This window comes from Andrographis paniculata, unplaced genomic scaffold (assembly GCF_009805555.1).
Source record: "Andrographis paniculata isolate CXL003 unplaced genomic scaffold, ASM980555v1 Contig86END, whole genome shotgun sequence".
NCBI classification, from domain to species: Eukaryota; Viridiplantae; Streptophyta; class Magnoliopsida; order Lamiales; family Acanthaceae; genus Andrographis; species Andrographis paniculata.
In genome coordinates this window covers 5,304,492-5,323,166 of record NW_026137624.1, presented here as the reverse complement: position 1 = coordinate 5,323,166, position 18,675 = coordinate 5,304,492, and the positions used below count along the sequence as shown (strand labels likewise).

The 18,675-nt window shown below is 26.8% G+C and overlaps 2 protein-coding genes across 2 annotated transcripts; both read right to left on the bottom strand.

Moving 5' to 3' along the window:
* Positions 1-974: 974 nt before the first annotated feature.
* On the bottom strand, positions 975-1,515 carry LOC127242172 (60S ribosomal protein L39-3). Its single transcript, XM_051261600.1, has 2 exons — positions 1,417-1,515; positions 975-1,313 (listed from the first exon to the last, which is right to left on the bottom strand). The coding sequence occupies exons 1-2, from the start codon at positions 1,417-1,419 to the stop codon at positions 1,161-1,163; spliced, it is 156 nt and encodes a 51-aa protein (XP_051117557.1). The 5' UTR covers positions 1,420-1,515; the 3' UTR covers positions 975-1,160.
* A 1,716-nt stretch (positions 1,516-3,231) lies between these two features.
* Positions 3,232-8,431, bottom strand: LOC127242206 (ABC transporter B family member 27). Its single transcript, XM_051261662.1, has 17 exons — positions 8,157-8,431; positions 7,519-7,593; positions 7,383-7,418; positions 7,224-7,298; positions 6,959-7,083; positions 6,775-6,874; positions 6,488-6,659; positions 6,295-6,413; positions 6,108-6,218; positions 5,860-6,004; positions 5,555-5,687; positions 5,125-5,200; positions 4,939-5,004; positions 4,718-4,825; positions 4,472-4,579; positions 4,181-4,378; positions 3,232-3,710 (listed from the first exon to the last, which is right to left on the bottom strand). The coding sequence occupies exons 1-17, from the start codon at positions 8,238-8,240 to the stop codon at positions 3,492-3,494; spliced, it is 1,950 nt and encodes a 649-aa protein (XP_051117619.1). The 5' UTR covers positions 8,241-8,431; the 3' UTR covers positions 3,232-3,491.
* Positions 8,432-18,675: the final 10,244 nt, after the last annotated feature.

The window sequence follows — 18,675 nt, the reverse complement described above, 5'->3', positions numbered from 1 at the left end:
ATAAAAATTAATGTAATATTTTGAATATAAAATAAATAATATTTATTAAGAAAAAAAAAAATGAATAGGAACAACCTGTAATAAATCCCACAAAATATAACCTAAGAGCCTGAATACGTTGGGAAATTATTGTACGGCTAGGCTCTTTTGTTCAATTTCCCCATTGTAAAATAATGGCTACAAACATTGGCATAAGTCGAAAACACAACGAATGCTTTTACTATATAAAATTTTAATTTTTTATTTTGATTTTGAATAGTAAAAATTTGAATTAAAATAATTTTTTGATAATAATAATATATATCAATGATATTTTAAAAATAAATTTAAATTTTAGTATAATATAATAAATAAAAAATAAATGTTTAATTTGATATTGTTAATGGAAGAAAAAAAATTGAAATAATAATATCAGGTAGAAAATTGTAGATGTAAACACAGCCAACATGAATTAGATATATAATTTTCAGCATTAGGGTTTTAACCACCACTACACTACACTATAAAGCTAAATAATCTTTTATTTCAAAAATGAATGAAATTTCAAAACACCTTTACAATCAAAACATGAGAACGTTAGTAACAACAAATATTCACCATGAAAGAGCAAATATATAATTCATGGCTTCACTTATTTTCTCAAATGAGGATCGAGCAAAGAATTCCTCAACTGGACGTTTTAATCCAACAGCAATCCATCACAGAGCTACATATACAGTGACTGTTAATTTTCTCAAACAAAGTGCTAATTTTCAGTATTGATTCTACAATGATACTTGATTTCAATTGCAACAAATCATCACTACTGATTAATTTTCTCAAACAAACAAAGTGATGATGATTCTTCGTGATGTTAAAAGTTCTGTTTCAATCTAAAAGAAATCTTCGTGACTTATTAATCTTCTCAAACAAACACGATGAAGATTATACATATGATGTTTGGTGTTATCTACCAGCAAGCAAAACACATCTAATTGCTCCAAAACAAAAACTGAATCAATTCTCTTGAAAGTGCACAAAAAGATAAATACGTTCCGTCGAAATCCTGGTCAAAATAGCCAAGCAAATTCTAACGCATCGTAACAACAGAAACACGTTCTCGGTCCGATACTAACATTTAAAATCAAAAGCGTAAGTAAAAGAGGATCGAAAATTACGGCTTAGAAGCCGAGCTTGGTGCGGCGCCAGTGGCGGCGCTTGGCGTTGTAGCGAATAGTGTTGTCGGTCCGCATCCGGATCCAGTACGGAATCGGCCTGTTCTGTCTCTGCTTCTTCGCTAGCTTCTTCTTTATAACAAACGTCTTGTGCGACGGCTGCAAGGTTGGCGAATTCCACATAAATTTCCGTTCCAAAACGGATAAATCAAATCGGAATTTACAGACGGGAGAGAGAAGCTATCGGAATAAGAAGACTAACCATTGTCGATTCCGGCGGTGAGAACTCTCCTGCTGCTGCTGCTGCGGTCTTCGACGGCGAGGCTAAATTGAAAACCCTAATCAGCGCTCTATTTATAAGGGATGTGAATCTCGTGGGCCGTGGCCTTTGGGCTTTATGTAGGGCGAAATACATCCCTATTATTATTATTATTATTATTAAATATTTTCCAATGTTTTACAAAATTATAAACATTCTTCTATGCATATTATGATATACAAATATACTTTGAAATGGTATTTAATGAAATAATAGGATTTATTTATTTTTATTTTTTGCTTTTTTCCATATTTTTGGCAGGAAGATTAATTTGATGAAATTGTTAGTATTACACAAAAGTGTAATTATCCAAAATTTAAAGGATGTGTTTGTTTAATTATGGTGTCAAATAGTTTTTTCATTATTAAAATTTGTGCATCTTGAAATACATAAAATTACCATTTGTTTGGGTTTTTTTTATAAAAAAAAATAAAAAATTCTATTTTAGTTTAAAAAATGTCTTAGGATAATATTTTTGTTTTTAATTACTGATATTTCTTTTTACTTAATTAATTAATCAAATATATTTTAATAATAATACTACACTGTACCTAATATAAAAAAACAATATAATAATATTAATGTAAATAAAATCTAAATTCGAAGATATGTACGAAATATAATAAATCAACTATTGTACTATATTATCAAATTCAATGGGCGTGTTCTTATAACAACAAATGCATATATATATATATATATATTTTTAAAAATATTAATATATCACACGTTAATTATTTGTATAGTTCATACACAATATATATCACATAAAAAAAATAAAATTAAATAATCTCACAAAACAAAGACACCCAACATAATACATATGATATAACAAATAGTACTATCATTTATATTAATATAATACTCCTTCAGTCTCATATCTATTTATCAATTTATTTTTTACACTGAAGTTTAAGGAATATTAATATTATACACCTAGTAAAAATAACGATAAAAAGACTAAAGTAAATTGTATTATATAAAAATAATGATATTTGTATAATATATTATAAATTATAAAAGTATTTATAATATTAAGTAGATAGTAGTACTCTTACTAAAAAGAATGAATAATTTGTTATGAAATGAACCAAGATAATAAATTGTTAAGGAACGTATAAATATATCACAAAAATTGATGGGTTAGGATCAACTGTTATCCGGTCAAGTCAAGATAGTGCTGATTTACCTAATCAACATATGCTAATATTTATACACATCTCAACATATTTATAATTCATCATATATACTATCTTATAACACAACATATACTGAAATATATTTCATCCGTCCCTTAACAATCTATCCATTTTTCTATTTTGATATGTCTCGTAACAAAGTATCAATTTCGTTTTTAAGTAATTGTACTTTCTACCCAACATTATATATACCCTTCCAATTTACAATATATTACACAAATATTATTACTTTTATATCGTACAATACTAATAGGGTTAATTAACTCTATTTATCTTTATATCTAAAATTCCGTAAAAAAGCAAATTGATATAGGATGGAGAGAATACTGATCCAATCAAATGAGCGGGGATGGTAAGCCGGATAAACACAAGGTCTGCAGTCTAAATTATGAGCGCTGTGGTAGGCAGTCTAAATTGATATTATAATTATTCACATCATACATACTATCACTAATTTCAAACAGCCATATGCATATACAACATATCCTATAGATAGAACCTGAACAGATACAGATAATTTCAACTATGGCATGTTGTGCTTTGTTAAATGGAAACTATGTAATGAAGATATAGTGTATTTTAGCACTGTCCGGCAACAAAATAAAAAACACATAGAAGTATCAAAAGGTTTCATTGCTAGTAGTAACTTTAAACTGTTCAACTCTTCGATGCTGTAAACATAAATTCTAGAAAAAAAAAAAAAAAAAAAAAAAAAAAAAAACAAAACAAAAACATAGACACGACATTTTCGTGATTATTAGACACCAATTAGACACACAACATTCGATGTGGGAGAAGCAAGCTACGTGCAAATTTCTCTCAGGATTCGACCAAAGCATGATCCTCTCTAGGTGCCTGTAGTTGCCTGCTCACAAGTGCAGTGTAGATACCATTCAAGCTAAGAAGATGATCATGGGTGCCGAGTTCCGCGATCTGCCCGTCCGCTATCACTGCAACCGTATCGGCGCTCTTCACAGTCGAAAGCCGGTGGGCGATCACTAGAACAGTCCGCCCTTCCATTAGCGAATCCATTGCATCCTGTCGATATATATACATATATATATGGGTGCATGTGAAAAAACATTAGATGTGGAAAAAAATAGCGAATTATTAAAATACCGAACATATAGGCTGAAAAAATATAAAAATTATAGAAATTTTGGTATACTGAATCTTTCTGTATGATAATAATACATACCAAAAATACCGTATATCGTTTTGAGAACTTGATATTCGATATATTGGTAAATACCGATAATTCAGTATATTGATACTAAATTTATTATTTCGGTATGAAACAATATATACAAATACCGTATGAGCAATTTGATATACCAAATTATATTGATCCTCTATATATATCTGACATACCGAATTTTCAATATGATAAAATATCGTACCAAAAATTTCAGTATGATATGCTGTATGAAATTCAATATACCGTACGGAACTAGTCTTAGAAAGAATTGTCGAGCAAAGCTAGTTAAAAATTTTCTTAATTTTCTTACTTGAACGAGGTATTCGCTTTCTGCGTCGAGGGCGCTCGTGGCCTCATCAAGTAGCAAAACTCTAGGGTTCATCAAGAGTGCTCTTGCAATTGCTATTCTTTGTTTCTGACCTCCGGACAGTCTCAGTCCACGTTCACCTACAATGGTTTTGTATTTCTCCGGGAAGGATGTTATGAAGTCGTGAGCATTAGCCATTTTCTGCAGTGGCGTTGAGAGACATATTATATTAGCATTAAGGATGAAAATAATGTTTTGAAAAGCCGAGCGAAGGTCGAGGATAATCGAACATACAGCTACGTTTTCTATGTCAGAGTCAGTCGCTTCGCCATTAAAGCCGTAGGCGATGTTTTCTTGTATTGAACAATTGAAAAGGACGGGCTCCTGGCTCACGATACTTATCTGTAGAACGTGACAATGTAAAACCTTCATTAGGACAATTACTTAAATAACTTTCGATCAAGGAAATTTCAATATGAATGTAGCACACGAAAATTGAGGTTTTCGATACAGCTGTAAAGGAGTCATGACATTGTTTACCTTTTGGTGTAGATATTCATGGGAGATTTCGACTAAAGAAACTCCATTCAGTGTAACTGTCCCTTTTATTGGATCGTAAAACCTCTCAATCAAGTTAGCTATCGTTGTCTGCATCAACCAATCGAACATTATGTGAAGATGTTACACATAAAGAAGTCCTGAAAAGACGTAAAAATCTGCAAGAATGGTCGTGAGTAAAAGAAGAAAGTTGAGAGTAGTACTTTTCCTCCACCACTAGGACCGACTAGAGCAACTTTTGATCCCGGGCTGAGTTTCAAAGTTATGCCCTGTAAATTAGACATTATTTGTCAATTCAAAAGTAGTGAGTTATCGGATGAATAAACACATTCTTAAAATCTCACTGATTGATAAAGAAGTATATAGACGAACATGTATCTATGATATACCTTGAGAACCATGTGACTCGGACGTGAGGGGTACGCAAACCATACATCATTGATTTCCACATCTCCATCTGGATTGCTGTGCAAAAAAAAACAATAATAATTGTAATAATATCCCCTTCATCCACCAAATCTATGCATGCTTTGCTTTTTTGTTTGTCCGCGTAGAATATACATATTCCATTTATAGCAAAAACAAAAAAAAACCTTCTACACTCAATTTATCCAAATTTTCTCTCTTTATAAACTCACCTATACACACTTCCCAAAATACTCTTTATACACAATCAACTAATATAATACTATATTCATTAAAATCTATGTCCAATTCACATGAGCATATATATCAGATGCCTATACTCAACCAAGAACTCTTGCAAACACTCCTCCACTGCCTATTAATTGGGGAAGTTCAACAGCAGCAAGAATTGACCTGACAGGGCATTGATCACCCGATTTAGGCATGGTCGAGACACGGTCCAGAAGCTGAAAAACTCTCCTACTAGCCCCTGCAGCTTTCATTGCAGTGGTGTATAGTCCTGACAGCGAAGATACTGATGATCCAACTGCAGTGTAGAAATTTTCCAGTTAAAGTGTGTATATATACATATATAGTCACAAATTTACACTGTAAATCAAAAGAAATCAAGCAATTTGATTTGCCTCACTACTATGAAGTGCTGATGTATATATTTTAGTGTCACACATAGTAATTAGTAATTAAGCAAGTGTTGTTACCTGTGAGACTGTATAAGATAAAGGATGTTAGAGCTCCTGCAGTTAAGTGGCCCATTATTGTCAAGTAAGCTCCGTATATCACCACTACAATGACAGACAAAGTCGATGCTGCATTCAATCCTCCAAAGAACAAACCCACCATTCTCTGCATCAAACAATGGATAATCTCAAAACAACTGGTCGATGATCTTAGGCTTTCCACTGCTTTGTTCAATCATATATATAAGGCAGCTTCTTAAAGAACTCACTGCTTGTCGGAGTCCAAGCGTCAGTGTGTCATCAACCTTCTCTGAGTATCCTGAGATTGCATGTTGCTCTCGAGCAAAAGATCTTACTGTACGAATGGCCCCAAATGATTCCTAAATTTGAAGCCGCATGGTGTCTCAGCTAATAGTCAATCTGTAAAATAGTGTCCTTTGTGATGTGTGATAATACCTCAGCAATTGATGCAGCTACAGCAGCAGCAGCTTGAGTTGCGTGTGATAGCTCACGGAGGTATCGCCCAAATTGGCGAACGCCAACTGAGATTATAGGGACAACAGCTAAAGCCAACACTGGAAAATCATAGACATCAGTAATTCGCACGCAAGATCTCTGTTATTGTTGAGCATGCATATGAATAACTCACATGTTAATTTCCACGATGATGAAAACATGAAGCCAACCCCAATCAAGCCAGTGGTCACATTTCTCAAGGCTTCGGATAGATTTGTGGTTGCAGCATTCTTGATGATTTGAGTGTCCTCAGACAGCCTGCTCAAAAGTTCACCCGTCCTAGTAACATCAAAGAACGCTATTTCCTGAAGGGAATTGATGGTACATTAGCACATAATGAGGTGAACTCTTTTTTCCTCGAATAAGATTCAATATTGCAGTTTTTTTTTTCTTGATATCATGCTGAAACAGAGACCATACTTGCTGCATTAGATGGCTAAACAAGTTCTTCCGCAGACGAGCAACAACCCTTTCACTAGCTGATGAGAATAACCATGTACGAAGTGCTGTGGACATAGAACTAAAAGGAAGTTTTGTTATACAATATAGTTCTCAAAGAGATCCTTAATGAACTGTATAGAAGCCAGATGTTGGTGTCATGTACCCGACAACAACAATCAAAAAGATTGCCAGTATAGTGCTTTTGACTTCATCTAATGCCTGAGTTTGCTCGTCGGGAGTCTTTATATCTCTAGATACAATGTCAATTATCATACCACCAAACTTAGGCTGCAGCACAAGAAAACCTCATGTCAAGAACTGAATCATTTACAAAAACTATACACATCATCAAACCTTTCCAGCTTAGGTAGGTAATTAATATTCATCTAACTTATACAATATTTTGAAGTACATAAGGAGTGACTTACTATGAGAAGGCTAGTAGTGGATGCTATCAACAATGCAATAGTACCGATGAATAGCTTCCCTGCATCAGGCTTTGCCTGTTCCAGCATAATTGTCAACAAAAACAAGAATCATAGTAAACATTGCTTATGTGGCATAAAATGCTTAAAATTTTCACTCACCAGGAGGAATACCCTGGAAAATCCAACATTGGCTGCCTGAAATTTATGGAGGACTCAACAAATTCCATCAAGCTATCCTCCAAAATAATGTTAGAATTTAGGGTGTGCAAGGATCGGTTTCTTTAACAGTGAATACCTCTACTTGATCTCCTTGCTCAAGATCTGTTTCCGGGTTATCGCCAGGTGTTTTATCCTCATCTTTCTTCGGTCCCTGTCATGATTCGTTAGAAGTATATAATGTGAGGTGCAGATAGCTCCACTTAACATGTCTTATCAAGCCCAAGGTGAGCAAGAGTAGACTTGTGGAATGGTTAATCACAAGTAGAAAATACTAGAACATAAAAGATTGTAAAATATGAATCTAGATTATAATATTAAATCAAGATTTAACTCCTTTACGTAAATAGAAAGCCATTTGGCTCCAAAACTTAGCATCTTTGTATCACATAATCGAGTTCTTCCTTTAAAAAGAAATTTCATGAATTGACTTGTCACTGCAGATTCCATTTCACGGTAAAAATTCAACGAGGGAATAAAGAATTTGCGCGAGAATCATTTTCAGATTTCCATTTCACTACATAGAAACACCCAACGCATAAAATCCTCAAAATCACATAATTTATCTACCGAAATCAACCAAAACAACGTTAAATCCAAATGAAAGCTTATTAATCCTATAAACCATCCAATCTCAAGGAGTTTAGTCGAAAACCCATTCGAGCACTAAAAAACTCCCTCAAAGACGAAATTATATATATATATATGTATATGGACCTCTTTTCTTAAGAGCGAAACTCTTTCACTTCCACTAGACATAATCGATCGCGAAGTCCAATCCAGGTGCTGCTTCTTTCCCATTCAAAAACGGATGATTTTACGAAGCTTCTCCGCAATTTAAACGTCCATCCAGTTGACCTTGCGATCGTTGATTCTTCTCCACAGAAGCAGAAGGTCGTGAATTTCAGGGAGGAAGAATCTCCACGAGCGAAGAGAGGAAAGGAGATGGAGACTGTGCGGTCCTCTTCAGCGCCGCAGACGTAACGAACCAACCTCAATAGGCATTGTGTTTGTCTTTTCTACTGACTTCCCAAGCAAGCCTTGTATGTGATATTACACATATACCCCTAGTTTACATAGCTACAAATTAATTATCACGTTGCATAAAGTTTGTCCGTACTTGGAACTCGCAACTTTTTTTTTTTTTTTTTTTTTAAATATCACATCAAATACATTTTTATTTCATAAAAAGGGGCGTGTTTGGCAATTAGCTTAGAGCTGTTAACTGATTCAATTAGCTGTTAGGTGATTCAATTAGCTAGTTTGACTAACTGATTCGATTAGTTGTTTGTATTAAAATATTTGGTAAAACAATTGTTAATTGTTTGATATTAGCTGTTTATACGTAAAATGACAATTAAGGATATTTTTATTTTATTTTTGTTTCTAATATATTCAATTATGTTCTCTTGAGTTTAGAATGTTTAAAATTTTTTTGTTATTAGTTATTAAAAATTGTAAAAGTGCTATAAAAGTATTTATTTTTATTACAGTTAAATTTTAAATAATAATATTTTTTTATTAAAATATATAAATAGTTTTTTCTATTAAAAATAATATAAAATATAAAATAATAAATTTTTCGTGTATATATATTTATTATGTTAGTTATCGATTAGTTCATTATAACTATAATTTTTAATAAATTTAATTTATTTAATTTATTTTTAGTATAAAATTTATAGAATGTAATTTTAATATAAAAATAAATTATTTATATTTATATTTTCTATTTTATGTTGATTTTAATAAATTTATATATTTTACAATTAAAATAATTTTTATATAAAAATTAATTATTTTAAATTTATAAAAGTAAAGCTATTTTATAATAAAATATTTTAATATAATTAATAAAAAATCAAAATATATTTATTTGTGTAAAATACATAATAAATTTTTAAGGGCATATAAGGAATAAATTTTTTTTAAAAAAAAACTATTTCAAAACGTTGGGTAAGTTAGATTTTCAAAAATTAGTTTTTTGGGTCCAAAAAGCTATTCCAAAAATCTAATTTACCAAACACATAAATTAGTTTTTTGACTGATCAAACAGTCAAAGTTGTTCAATAAGTTAAAAGCTTTTAAAAAAACTATTTCTCAAACATTCCCCAAATTACATAGTATTAAATTTTATTTTTTTAAAAATTTTAAAAATCTCCAAAAAAATCTCTATCTAAACAATTTTGGTTGTGTTTCGTTTTAGCTTTGTTCGTTTTGTAAAAACTTTTAAATAAATTTTTCCAAAAAATTTATTGTTTTCCGTCCATTTAATTTGTCTTTTTTTTTAAAAAAAATATTCCCTCCGTCAACACATAAAGTATACAAGTAGTTTTGACGCGGTGTTTAAGAAATAATAATATTTTAATTATAATGGATAGTTAAAAGTAGTGTAATGACATTTTTTGCCTTATTTTTTGGTGTAAAAGTAATGATTTGATGTAAAGTACGTGTATTTGTGAAAAAAAATAAGGTATTTAATGAAATGTTTACTTTATAATTGGACGTCTCAAAATAGAAATATATATATTTTATAGCTGGATGGATGGAGTAAAATATAACTATGTATTTCAATCACATTTTTAAATTTATAATTTTTTTATTTTAATTAAATTATTTAGTTATTTTAGATTTAATCTATAATTATTTTTACTAATTTATTTATTAATTACTTAATAATTATATAATATCTAAAACTCAATGACTCGGCTATTTTCATTATATCATAATTATTTTTATTAATACACTTATTAATTATTTACTAATTACATGATACCTAAAATTTTATATATCAATTAAAGTAAACAAATTTGTTGGGACGAAAGAAGTAACATATTACACGTATTAATTATTTATATATATTTTTATATTTCATATAAAAAAATTTCATTCAAACCAAAACACAAAAAAGCACACAATTTTTACCATTTTAAACAAATTTGTCCGACTATTGTAATTAGTAAGTACATGCTCCGAGAACATGGGCAAAAAAAACTCGAATCGAATTGCTAAATCGAATCGAAGTTTGAATTAATCGAGCATATTCGATTCGAATAAAAATAATGCATATTTATATTTGTTCGTTATGATTTAGTTTTGATATTTTTTTGTTAACCAAACTAAAATAAATATATTTATATTATTATGTTTATATTTTATATTAATAATTATTTGATTTTAATTATTTGCAAATATTTTTATTTAATTGGAATTTTAGTTGTTTTTTATTTATTTATTTATTTATTTATTTTGTTTAGTTTGAATTCTTTATAAATATTATAAATATTTAATCAAAAATTTTCGATTCGAATACGATTCATGAATTTGAATATTTGTTCGGCGGTAGTTCCTTAGCAGGTTTTTTCGGACATTTTCTAAGACCAGAAGGAACCGCTATATTCGATTCATATACCATTTAAAATAAATTTCAATTTCAATTTCAAATCAAAATTAAACAAATCGATTGAAGGTGACCAAGCCAAAATCAAAACTATCTTGAAGGTTTCATTTCAATTTAATATTTTTATACAATTAAAATCAAGTATTTATTGTTCTCTTTGAGATTTCTCTTTTTAATATACTCCCTCCGTCTCGAATATTTTGTCCGTTTTACTATAGATATGAGAATTTAGGAGGAGTATAATTAGTAAATAATTAAAAATATATTAGTAAAAAAAATTATCTTATAATAAAAATAATTATAAATTAAAATTAAGATAACTTATTAGTATAATTAAAATTTAAAAAATTATAAATTAAATTTTTTAAAATAAGATTAAAGTGTATAATTTTTTTCAAAAAAAAAAGAAAATGATAAAATAAGTTGGACGGACGAAAATAAGAAGGTGAATATGAGAAGTGAGACGGTAGAAGTATAATTTCTCACAATTTAATATTATATCATAATTATTTTATTTTATAAAATATCTTATTCAAATATTATTTAAATTAAAATAGAAAATTAAATAGAAACCCAAACCCAATGGTATCTTGTTTGGTTTGTATTAGTGTTTTATTTTTACATGTATAGTATTATGTTTTTATTAATATGTGAAGATTGTACAATAACCCAAAAATATATATATATATAAAGTAAAATGGAATTATTTTTAAATATTAGAAGGGATAATTAGTTTTGATTCAAATTAAAACAATAATATTATATTCATGCAATTTTCATAAATATATATATATATATATCTAAAATATAATGTCAAAATTTAAATTGAAACCAAAATCAAATAAATATTCTACTAAAGAATTTAACTAAGTATTGTTGGGCCTTACATATAAACTGGGCCGAGTCCAGTAATGAATCATAGTATTTCAAAATGTCAGTGATTTTGAATTTAAAATTTTTAGAATAAGAATATATTTTAAATATGATAAAATTTTAAAATAATTATAATAATAACTTTACATCCGTGGGCTTTGTTCTCTCAATAAATATTTTAATTACGATTTTTCAATAATAATAATACATTATACAAAAAGTCAAAAAGTAAAAAGAAAACTTCAAATATGTGTTACAATAAATATTCAATTTAAAATAATATAATTTTCGTTCACTTCTTACAGTTATATTTACCTTTTACGTCATTGTATTCAACATTAAAAATATCTTTATATTTGTATAATATTTTTGTATAAATATTCTTCTATTAGTATTATAAGACATTAATGAAAGTATTTTTGCAATTTATTTTTTTTAATTTGTACTATGTTTTAATATAATAATTAATATTCAAATATCAACACACAAAAAGTAAAATGGACTCTTAAAACTGGACGTAAGTATTACATATTTTATATTTTTGACGCAATTTCCTATATCATACACTAAAAATCAATTCATTTAAAAACTGTGAACGGAATGACTATTTATATATTCTAACATTTGTATTTGTATAAAACTTATATAATCAGTCGTGAATTTACAATCAAATATTAATTTTGAACTAATGAGATATTTTGACTCATTTCTTCTTGTATATATTTTTTTATTTTCGTCTGTCTTATGTTATCGTATATTTCTTTTAGTACTATGAACTCCATATTTATTTACAAATATTTCTATTTTATAATATATTATTCCCTTTGTCCACATTCAATCTATTCATTTTGCCATTTTAGTCTGTCCATCGCAAATATATCAATTTTGTCATTTTAGTCTGTCTATCGCATATATATCCATTTTTTTTAGTAAATGTACCTTCTACTAAAATATAAAATTACCCCACCCTTTATATAATATTACACAAATGCTATTAAATAACACCACTTAATATCATAATGTTAAGAGGTATAATAGTCTTTATGTATATCAATTGTACCGCATATATAAGAAGGATTTTATTTTTCATCTATCTATTCCAAAAACGGTATTGTTTTCTAATTTAATATTTGTACTACTTATTTAACATAATAAATATTCTTACAGTTTAAAATATATGACACAAATATTATTATTTTTATATTACAAAAGAGTTTTTATTTTTTTTACTATAAAATTAACATAATACTAATATTAAAACAATATAATAATCCCTCTGTCCCATTAAAAGGTGGTTATTTTTTATTTTCGTCTGTCCCAAAAAAAAATTATCATTTCCTAATTTTTGTAATTATACTACCTATCTAACATAATAAATATTTTTCCAACTTACACTATATTACACAAATGTCATTGTTTTTATATTACACAATACTAATAAGGGTATTTTTTTTCACTATAACCTATTATAATACTAATTTTAAAAAATCTATGTACAAAAAATAAACAATAACCTTGCAACGGAACGAAAGGTGTATATTTAAAAATAAATACTCTCTCCCTCCCGTTGGAAAGGTGCCGTTTGCTTTTTGCACGTAGATTTTTTAATATTAATATTATATTGGATTGTAGTAAAAAAAGATAAAAGTACCCCTGTTAGTATGGTGTAATATAAAAGTAATGACACTTGTGTAATATATTGTAAGTTGAAATGATATTTATTATGTTAAGTAGGTAATATAATTAGTAAATTAGAAAATCATAATCTTATTTTTGGGACAGACGAAAATAAAAAATGATAACCTTTCAATGAGACAAAGAAGAATATTATTTTATTTTATTTATTTATTTTTTTTTGGAACGAGCAAAATATTTAATTTAATTATAGATGTGCAACGATACAGAAGCATGAATAGTTTGATGACTTGTCTTGTCATAATAGAAAAGTCTTTGGCCGTTGGATCTTTCCGTAATAGATCGTAGCCGTTGGATCAATGCATGCATATAGTTATTTACTCAAAATTATCTTCCTATTTATTAGTTAATTTGTCCGCTATTTATATTTTTGTATGTACTACATAATTTTTTATTTTTTATTTTTGAAATATAATTATACATTTTAATTATATTTTAAATTTTATAATTTATAATTTTTTAATTTTATTTTAATTATTTAATTATATAATTTTAATTTATAATTATTTTATTAAATTATAATTATTTTCACTAATATATTTTTTATTATTTATTAATTATAAAATACCTAAAACTTCGTGTTTAAACTAAATTGGACAAATTAGGTGGGACGAAGGAAATACTTTTTTTATTCAGTAAGAGATGACCTAATATAAAGTGGGACAAATTAGGTGTAGAAAGTAAATTTGTGACCATGATGTCACAAATTTTATGTATTTTAAAATTATTTGAAGAAATAACTTTTTGTGTGAAGTATAGAAAATTATAGATAATATAAAAATAATAAATATATATATATAATATATTAATATTTTCTTTTGAAAATATATATATATATATATGTGTGTGTGTTTTTCTTTATGATAAAACATGATGCAAAAATAGAATCAAAACACACTCATGCATTTTTTGGTTATTATTATTATTTTTTATTTTTTAATTTAATTTTGCATATTTTATATTAGAACTTATCTACTAAAAGTATTATATTCAATATATATTTATTTATAATATTAAATAAAAAATTTATTTTCTATTTAAATAGTAGAGTATCAAATATCTATATATTTTATATTAAAAATATTTCTAAAATATAGTTAACAAATTTGCAAGTGACATCTCATGGCCAAGCATGCTTTATTACAATAAAAGAGAAATTTCACCTAACTTTAAATTGTCCTTATTAATTGTAGCATTTTGGGACCCTTAGGTAGATGATATTATTCAATACTCGACCTTATGATTTAAGGCATTATATTTTTTAAAATTATATTATTGAATTTAGTTAAAAATTTAAAATTAATTAACCATTAAAATGATGTTCAAAATTCAATTCAATCTGTAACTTAGTACAATGCAAATCATTCTCAACTATTAGATATTCCCTCCGTCCCAACATAAATTGTATTTTTTTTTTTAATTGTTGTCCGTCTTATATAATTTGTCATTTTATTTTTTATAAATATGATTATATATTTTAATCGCATTTAGAATTTTATATTTTAGAATTTTTTGAATCTTAATTAAACTATTTAGTTATCATAATTTTAATATATAATTATTTTTACTAAATAATAACTATATTAACTAATATATTTTTTGATTACTTACTAATTATACTTTACTTAAATTCTCGTATCTACAATAATAATCCCAAAATATATGGGACATAAGAGTATAATTTTGATTCGAAAACATGAAAACTTTTAAAGGAATATAAAAAAAAAAAAAAAAAACATATAAATCTAGAAGTATTCTATATTGATTTTTAAAAGTGTTAAAATTTTGATGTATGTTGTACATAAAAAAAAATTAAAAAATCCTTAAATTTTTTTTTTTAAAAATATTTAAGTATTATAAACTTTAAAGATTCATAAATTTTATTGAATCTCAACCACACATACTCTCTCCGTTCCACATAATTTGTCTCTATTTTATATTTTCTTCCGTCTCACATAACTTGTTATTTTTTTTTTGAAAATATAATTATCCACTTGAATCACATTTTAAGTTTTAAATTTTATAATTTTTTTAATCTTAATTAAACTATTTGTTTATCTTAATCTTAATATATAATTGTTTTTACTGATACATTTCTTAATTATTTACTAATTATATTTTACTTAAATTCTCGTATCTACCGTAACACACCTAAAATATATGGGACGAAAGGAGTATAAAGAAACTATATAGAAGGAATTTTCGGCCAATAGGCATTGTTAAATCCTCATAACTTAAATACATTATTTTTATATAAAAATATTAATTTTAATTGTATATATAATATTTAAAATATATTAATTCCACCGTTCATAAAAAATATACTCATATGAGCTATATATGAAATTTAATAAATATAATATTATATTGATTGATTGTAATATAAAGTAACAATATTTTAAAAAAATATATGAATAAATTAATGAAATATAAAAAAAAAAAGGAGATAAATTAAGTAGGTAGATATTTCTGGTATATATGTAAATAAATAAAATATTGAATGGTATAAATTAAAAAGTATGTAAAACTTATTTGCTATTAATAAAAAGTGCATAATTTTTGTAGAAAAACAAAAATCAATCTGGTTGACAAATGAGATACATTTTATCATAATAAATCCGCTCTAGGATACACCACATTGTCATTACGGTAAAAGTGAATTATATATCTATATATTATATGTCATAAAAAAAAGCAATAAACTTCCGGTTCGAATCTAAAATCGATGATTCACAATTATATTTATCGAAACTGTTCGAACGGCCGTTTTTGTTTGTCAAAATATCAAATTGAAACTGAATTATCTAATTAGTCACGATTTGGACTTGTATTTATTGATTTCAATTTCGATGGTTTATGTTTGAACTGCTGTTTATATTTATTATTCCCTCCGTCCACAAACTAATGTCCTATTTTTCTATTTGGGACGTCCAACAACTATTGTCCTATTTCCTTTTTTAAACACAAATTTTACATTTTTACCCTTCATTCATTTATTACTTTTAATCTCTACCATACACTTAAGGGCAAATTTGTCCATTCATAACAAAAAGACAATCACCTAAAAAAATCGTGTAAATATACTTTAGGACAATAGAAAATGAACGGATGAAGTATTATTTTAAAAAAATATTCTTTTATTTTTATTTTTTTTTCAAATCATGAATTGTGATTTTGATTTTATTTAAACATTTGCTTTTCTTTTTCTTTTTTATAAGAAAAATATATAAATAATAATACTCCCTCCCTTTTTTTGTCTCTTAAAAAGATTGTCATTTAGTTTTTTATGGGTAGGTTTTTGAATATTAATTAATATATTAAATGTTGTATAAATCAAGAAAAAAAGACTAAAACATTTTATTAGTGTTGTATATTATAAATATAATAAAATATAAAAATATTTTAATACGCAAAGAACAAATAACAAAATTTTTATAAGACAAAGGTAGTATATATATATTTTTTTTTAAAAAAAACTAGGAGTACTATATTTTTGATATTTTTATTAAATAATTTGAATATTTTATTTATTTATTTATTTATATACAAGTTTATTTCATACATATTTTCACATGAGTTTACAGAAAATCAGAAATAAATCAATAATATATATATATATATTTCACAATCCTATCATTTATTATGAAATGAATGTAAATCAATAAATAAGTCGTCAAGTCTCTAAAAATTTATATAAATTAATAAATAAAATCAATCAAATTTTATATCGAATTTTCTAAATTCACACTCCTCCACAAATTTTTTATAAGATCGGTCGAACATGAACCCGCTCTCACTTATAAATAAACCACAATCTCCTCCCATCTATTACATCCTCTCTATCTCTTTTACAACAACAACAACAATAATAATAATAATAATAATAAAAATAATAATAATTCGGCGGCAATGGCAATGATCATCCTGATTCTTTTCCTCTTAATTAATACCGCCGGAGAATGCTTAAGCTTAAGGAATCCAGCGAACGCCACCGCCGCCGGAGATAATTCCTACGAGGAGTTTCTAATGGAATCCGAAACTTCTAGAAGTTTCCTAGACGGAAAAGTAAGCATCGGTCTCAAGCCACCCATAGCCAACATTCCATTTTGTAAGGACGTTGTATACGGTAGTTGCATTGGACCTAAGAGCAAATTTTACAAACGTAAGTGCGGCTACGATAATACCTGCAAATGCCGGGGCTGTTTTTAAATAATCAACTTCTTCAATTTTTTATTCAATATTAAATTTACCTTTTACTAGTATCCGAACTCTTTTTATTTTTTATTTTAAAAACAAATCATTTTCGGCAGCAGCTACGGCGGCAATATTATCAATGGCTGCGGCCATTAGTAAGTACCATCGGATTATATCTCGAATTAATGAATATATATATATATATATTAATTAATTAATTAATTTCATCTTATAAATATTGCTCGAGTGTTTGGTGTTTGATTTGCAATTGTAAAAGTTCAATAAATTTCTCTCTCTTCAACTCATTCTAACACCTGATTAATTTCTACTCTCTTCAGTTTCTGCTGCTACTTGTAAGACCGTGTTTGTTTGTTATGTTAAATACTTCCTCTCTCGTCCAATTCTATTATCACTTTTTTCATTTTTTTTTAAGTAATAATAATAATAATTTGATTTTGTTTGTTCATATCTTTATTACTCCCTCTATCCTATATACCTGTAGACATGATATTTTACTAGAGGTGTAATTAGTAGATAATTTAGAATTTATTAGTAAATATAATTATTCTATAATATAAATAATTATAAATTAAGATTAAGATAATTAATTAATTTAATTAAAATTAAAAAAATAAATTAAAAATTTTAAAATAAAATTAAAGTATGTAATTATTTTCCAAAAAATAAAAAAGACATGAAATATAAGATAGACAAAGACGACAACGTGAATATGACACATGGGACGAGGGGTACTTTTTATAAATGCACGTGAGCATCACTGTCCGCTTTTAATTTTCCTTCTCACTAATAAATTTATCAGATTTACCCTAATTTTAATAGACTACATTCATAACTCAATATATACTCCCTCCCTCCCAATATCAATATATTCATTTGTTTGTTGTACGAAATTTTAAAAATATTAGTGTTATATTTGGATAAAGTATAAATAAAGGTAAAAAGACTAGATTAATCCTATTAGTATTGTATGATATAAATGTAATGATATTTATGTAATATATTGTAAATTTGAATGATATTTGTAATGTTAGGTAGGTTGTACAATTACTAGAA

Bases quoted from the DNA above. Each gene is read 5' to 3' on its own strand.
- LOC127242206 (XM_051261662.1), bottom strand. From the start codon at position 8,240: ATGGGAAAGAAGCAGCACCTGGATTGGACTTCGCGATCGATTATGTCT. The intron at 6,414-6,487 runs GTGAGTTATTCA...ATGATTTTCCAG, and splicing joins ATCATCGTGGAAATTAACAT to TGTTGGCTTTAGCTGTTGTC. The intron at 5,688-5,859 runs GTAACAACACTT...TCTACACTGCAG, and splicing joins TATCTTATACAGTCTCACAG to TTGGATCATCAGTATCTTCG.